This window comes from Salvia splendens, unplaced genomic scaffold (assembly GCF_004379255.2).
Source record: "Salvia splendens isolate huo1 unplaced genomic scaffold, SspV2 ctg484, whole genome shotgun sequence".
Taxonomy (NCBI): domain Eukaryota; kingdom Viridiplantae; phylum Streptophyta; class Magnoliopsida; order Lamiales; family Lamiaceae; genus Salvia; species Salvia splendens.
In genome coordinates, this window is record NW_024599139.1 from 1 (window position 1) to 6503 (window position 6503).

A 6503-nucleotide genomic window follows, 5' to 3' on the forward strand; every position below is an offset into this window, starting at 1 on the left:
CAATGATTTTTAGACCCCTATATATTATATAAAATACAAAATTGATTACTTCAATAGCTATATTTGCAACATTGAACACCTTGATATGGATGGCATATATGTGGACCCTACACGCCCAAAACCCATCCAGATTTATTTGTTACTTTTTCATAGCAAAGAACTTGAACAAGCCCTTAATACCAAACAACTCAGTCGATCTAAGTCATAAGGATTACTTGAAATTAACACATTTGCAAAATAACATATAGATATTTGGAGTTCACGATGGCATAACTACAAATATTTGTAGTTCATGAAGGTATATACAAACTTTCCTTTTTCCATTAGATATATTTGATGTAAATATCAGCAATGGTTTTTGAAAATAACCTATGCACTGGTCTCTCCAAACTTACGAATAATCATCTTCATATATGTTTTCTTTGGAAGTATAAATGGCATTGCCTCAAGTGTAAGTTTAGATTTCCACTGAGTAACATAATCTAATAGACAAACACATGTGACAGGAGCTGAAAGCAAGAAGAACATGCATACAACTAAGATCCTGCAGTACTCAAATGTCTATAGAAAAAGGCCTGTTGAAATAGATGTGCAACCTTAAAGATAAGAGAAGAAACACATAGAGTAGTTTAATGGATAACTTTCACGCACTAAGCAAGCACGTTAGTGCAGAGAGTAACGGCCAAATTGGCCCACACCTCAATCTTATGCTTTCCATTGAGGGCCTCAATAGCTGCGAGCGCTTGCTCTTTTGTCTCAAACTTTAGAAAAGCACAACCTAGAGCAACAAGAATGTTTGACAGAATTTAATCAGATCCAAGAAATTCTATGTACAAGTATAAAGTTATGCAAAAACAGGATAAAAACAAGCAGAAGGCAAAGAAAACTGAAGGCCTTACCTTTGCTGGTTTGCTGATAACCTCTAAGAAGTTGCAAGTCTTTTATGGTCCCATAATTTGAAAATAGTGCAGAGACTTCAGTATCAGAAACATTTTTCGGAAGCATGCCGATAAAGAGTTTATGCTCTGACATTTTGCCAAAAAACAAAGTGAAGTCAATTATGCAAATAGAAAAAGCAAGATAAGGAGAAAAAGAGAAGACACATAGGACTAACTAAAGGAAGATAGCTATTGGATAATTGGCAAGACCCGTCATAAGAAAAACATATAATACGATATTGAAATTTATATTACACCTAGCCTTTCCAACTCTCCATCAGCGTACTTCACTTGCAATGGACTAGATGCCTGAAATGGACACAGACAACATGTGGCTTTTATATAAGAAATCAAACAAAAAATATCACGTGGCAACAAATATGAAGTAAAGGTCTTGCATGAAACAAATGGTTGATTTACACAAGGTTAGACATGCCTATCCAGTTTTACACAAGGTTAGGCATGCCTATCCAGTACCTATTCTAATTTTTAATATTTGGGATATGAAGTTATAGTTGACAGCAAAGTTTTTTTTTATTTGAATATAGAATCTACTATAAAGGGAGCAAAGCTTAGGAAGTTATTATATACTACCATATTTGAATAACTTACAAAATAAAATAACTTCCAAAAGAGACCTTAACGGTTATTAATTATCATATTGAGTAATTCTTTTGAAATGCAATGCCACCCACTGCCTGTATAATATTAGCAAATAACTCAAGAGATGATGGTTAACTTAATGGATTTATTTTCTTTTTCAGCTTCGGCAATGCATGAGGGATAAAGTTGTAAAACCATTTGAGCCAATTTGCGACCTACATTTACCATTCAATATTCCTGCCAAATATTCTCTTCAACATCATGTCGTATCTGCCTGCTTCCATAAGTGAGCGTACAATTTTGGTTGAACATAAACATTAAAACAGAGGGAGGCAACATCTTTTTCACTAATTTACCAAGACATGCAAACTCGCTGAAACTATATGTAAAAAGTGAACAGGTACAGCCGCACAAAATACCTCATATGGCTTATATCAGAGTAAGAGATAGGAAAAGAAAGGGGAGCCAACAAAATTAAGGCTATGAAATACAAAGGTTGCATTCTATGCATCTTTTTGCTTCTGAGTTGAAGTCGAGAGAAATTAGATTAGAGCAAATTAGCATTAATGACTACATGTGAAACTCAAAATAGAATCCCAAGCTTCTTGACGAACTGGGTAGTTAACATGTTGCGTGCACAAACTCACATAAGGATTTCTGTGACAAATCCTGAAATTTCTACCGATTCTCTTCCCTAACATCATCATGAGCACAAACAGTCCAATTGAGAAAATGTATATTCACGAGTAGAAGTTAATTTAAACAGTGACTACAAGTCGTATGACTTTAATGAAATCTGGCAGTATAATTAATGTATGCATAATCAGATAATTAAATTGTAATCCCTTCATTATGCCAAGAGCCATTCTCATTCCATTATTCCATGTGTATCAGAATTAATGATATAAGCTTGATCAATTTTCTGATTGAACAATTTTAAGCTCCTTTCAACTCTGGGTGCAAAAAAACAACTCATGCCGCAGAAGGCGTTCCTAAAATCATATTTCCTTCTGCTTAATCACTTCCCCACTATGAAATCGAGTACCGGAATAAAACATTATGCAATTTAAATGACAAACAAGGTAGGCAGTAGACAATAACACTAACCCCAGGAAGCGTCTTCTTATTATGGCACTCGCTAATCGCCTTGTCCGCTTCCTCTCTCGACGGACATATCACAAAACAACATCCTGCCACAAATTAGGGGATTCAACACCACGAATCACCCAAAAATCAAAAAACAAACAAAACGGAAAAATACCTAAATCACACATTGCGATCCATCACACAACAATTCGTACAAAATCATGCAATGAGAAGTCAACAGAAAAAAAAACCTCGAGAAGCGCGCGTGGCCTTGTCCTTAATAATGTTGACTTCGTCTACCAAGGCGAACTCCTGGAACATTGCGAGCAGCTGCGATTCCGTCATGTGCTTCGGCACTTGACCTACGAACAACTTCACGCTCTCCTCCTCCGCCATTATTACACCGCGCCGGGAAGACTTTCTCTCTCTCTCAATTGACTCCCTCTCTCTCCTCAACAGCACGAAAAACTTCTCCTCGACGAAACTACTCAATGATGATCCAAGTGCATACTTTTTTTTTTCTTCTTGCTCTGCGCCGAGTCTTCGCTCGTGAAAAAATTAAAAAAAAAAAACAAATAAAAAATGTAGGGAATTGTCTAGATTGCAAAGTTGGGATCTTCTCCATGGATTTTACATATTATTAAGTGAATGGAGCGGTACGGTATTGCCCTCAGTGTTGAGTGTTAATTACGGGGTAATGCCACTCGCTTCGGTTTCTAGCGGTTGAAGGGGGTGGCTTGTAAATTGAAATGGAGATCTAGTATAATGACAGAAATGCCCCTCAATGTATGTTTGTTTGGTGGCCCACTCGGAAGAATAGGATTTGGATTTAGTTAGGTGAGTCAGAATTTGATATTCCTACCGCCAGATTGGTTTAATTTCCAGACATCATATATCATTGTGAAATTGACAGTAATAAATTTCGACTAATTATAGTTGAATTAAATTCATAGTCGTTCTATGGTTAAATACATAAAATATTAATAGCAAGTGTAGTTATAATTTACACATTTTTTCTTTATAATTTACACTATATTTCTATATTGCTAACTGTACTTCATATGTCCTAGTGAATGTGAAACATTTGATTTTCAGTAACAAATTTTATATAATTTATTTTGTGGGTTAAATAGAAAAAAGTGTAAAGATGATAGTATTATTTACGTTTTAAAGACTATGTTATTTTTAGTAGAGTAATAAAAAAACATACTAGTATTCCCTCCGTCCCGTAATAGGAGTTCTATTTGGTTATAACATGGATTTTAAGAAATTTAAAGAAAAAGTTGATTGAATAAATTAATGGAATATGTGCCTCAGTTATATATACTAGTTTTATAATAAAATATGAGTAAAATAAGTTGTTGAAATGTGAAATCTACTTAACATTTACGGTAAAAATGAGATAAGACTCTTATTATGGGACTGAGCAAAATGACAAATCAGAACTCTTATTATGAGACGGATGAAGTATTATTTATGAGACAGATAGCAGCAACTTTTAGTAGGAATAGCATAAGAAGGAAATTATGTCATTTATGGGCAAGTGTCGTGTGTTAAACAACCTATCTATTATCTATGTCATTTTTTTGGACATCTTCTTTGATTCTATTTGGAAGATGTAACCCGTCTAAGTAAAATCATTTTAGGAATGATTTGAGATTTATGCAGATACAATAATGAATACAGTGCATGTTATCCTACTTCTTCCGTTTCATAATAATATAGTCATTTTACCATTTTGGTACATTCCATAGTAATAGAGTCATTTCTTTTTTTAATAAAAGTCAACACATTTCTCCATACCTACTTTACCCTCTCTTACTTTATTATCTCTTCATCTCTTTACCTTTTTCATTTTCCATTTATTCTCATTTTACTTAACTCACCTAACATAATTTTTTTTAATCTTCGTGCCGAAAATAAATGCCTCCATTGGTATGGAACGTAGGAAGTATTTTTTAACGATAAATTAATTTTTCTAGAAAAAAGTGATAAGAAATTATTTATAAATTGGATGAATATGGAGAGAAGTTATTGAGTATGCATTTAAGTCTAATAAGTTTAAATCTACTCTCTTTAGCAATCTCTGAAATTTCTACTATATTCATACTCTAAGCTTGAATGTTATGAGAATGATAATCTTTGAATCCAACGCTTCTTCCGAATTGTATGTACTCTATTTCTTATTTAACTTTTTCGTTTTCTTCAATATTAAATTGATTTTGAAATAAAATGTTACTCCGTATACTATATTGGATAAAATATGGGGTCAACCGATCTTAGGTTGATAAGTTAATGGATGAGTTAAAAAGGTTACAATTAAGTGAAAGAAGTGACGTGTAAGTCTATTTTTTATGTTCAAACTATATCTTGAACACCATCATTTTGGCGTCGCGATCAAATAAAATTCAGCCAATTAGGATGAAATGAATAAAGAAGGTTCAACACTATTTTTGTGAGTTGCTTAAAAGTTACTCCCTTTATTTCTTCATAGGCAAAACTTTTTGACACGGAATTTAAGAAATGAATGTTGAATATATTAAATAAATATATAAAAAGTAAGAGAGAGAAAAAATAAAGAGAATAAAGTAGAACGTGAATAAAGTAGAGATAATAAAGTAGAGAAAATAAAATAAAAGAGAGTAAAGTAAGAAAGAGAAAAAAGTTATTATATAGAGAAATGACTTAACTATAAAAGAACTTTTTAAAATAGTAGTAAAATAACTTAACTATTGAGAAATGAAGAGAGTCAAAAATGAGAATGCAGTCATTTCAATAGGGAGACATTGCAATCTTGGAATATGACATTGCGTCAAAATCAATTAATCATGTCCTATGCATAAAAGCACCCCTACTTTAAACGGCAACACTTTGACTAAACATCAGCTGCTGGTTGTTTGATTATGTAAAATATAACAAGAACTTTAGATGTTAAAAATTATCTTGGTCAAATTTTAGCATTGAATAAAGTAACCTTTATCCGACATATTTTAAATTGAACAATAATAATACGGAGTACTAAGATATGAATTGTGGATCTAGATAACCTCTTTGAATACTTGTAACTTGTAAGATTAAAAAAAAAACTCTAACAACCCAATTATTTAAATTTTAAATCCGAGACATCTCACTTAAATAAATGTATCGTTGGATCGTGATATGTATTGTTGAATGTTGACCAATAAATTAGGTAAAAATAGGGGAATAGGATAAGCATAAATAGGACAAAAGTAGCGTGGAAAAGGATAGAAAGAGATAGTGGCAAAACAGTAAATAGACGGAGAAAGAGAGGGCGAATATAAATGTTGCCAACTGTCCCGCCAAGTCTCCACCAATAAAGAAAATAACAAAATGCAGCAATTTCCAGGCCATCCGACATTATATTGTCTCTATTCTTACTTGGCAATATTTAACGTTAAATTCCACTTTATCCACTGTCCACTTCCATTTTTTTTCACACACAAATCAACCAACTTATGCAATTTGTTTTTAAATTTCGAGACCGATGTTTTAGAGTGTCCACAATCGTGGCCCTTGAACGCCACCAAAGTTGGCCCGACCATGAAATGTGGCTATCCATAATCCTCCGCAATGGTAAATAAACAAAAACAACAAGGACCACGAAATGTGGCCCTCTCCAAAAAAAAATTAATTTGTTTACTTTTTTAATTATATTTTTTAATTTAACTACAACAAATTTAATTAGCCTAATAATTTGGAAAATAAACATAATTTAATAAAAAAGTGAATTAAAGACAAATTTTAGCCGTATTATAGATAGAGAAAAATTATACAACGAATTTTTTTAAAAAACACTACACAAAAACACTACACGAAATTTTTTTAAAAATTTTGATAGATAGGATTTATAAAAGA

At 32.6% G+C, this 6503-nt stretch overlaps 1 protein-coding gene across 1 annotated transcript; it reads right to left on the reverse strand.

The window, feature by feature from the left end:
* Nucleotides 1-406: 406 nt before the first annotated feature.
* LOC121790345 (RNA-binding protein BRN1-like) lies at nt 407-3218 on the reverse strand. Its single transcript, XM_042188590.1, has 5 exons — nt 2879-3218; nt 2649-2731; nt 1196-1247; nt 900-1025; nt 407-778 (listed from the first exon to the last, which is right to left on the reverse strand). The coding sequence occupies exons 1-5, from the start codon at nt 3021-3023 to the stop codon at nt 651-653; spliced, it is 534 nt and encodes a 177-aa protein (XP_042044524.1). The 5' UTR covers nt 3024-3218; the 3' UTR covers nt 407-650.
* Nucleotides 3219-6503: the final 3285 nt, after the last annotated feature.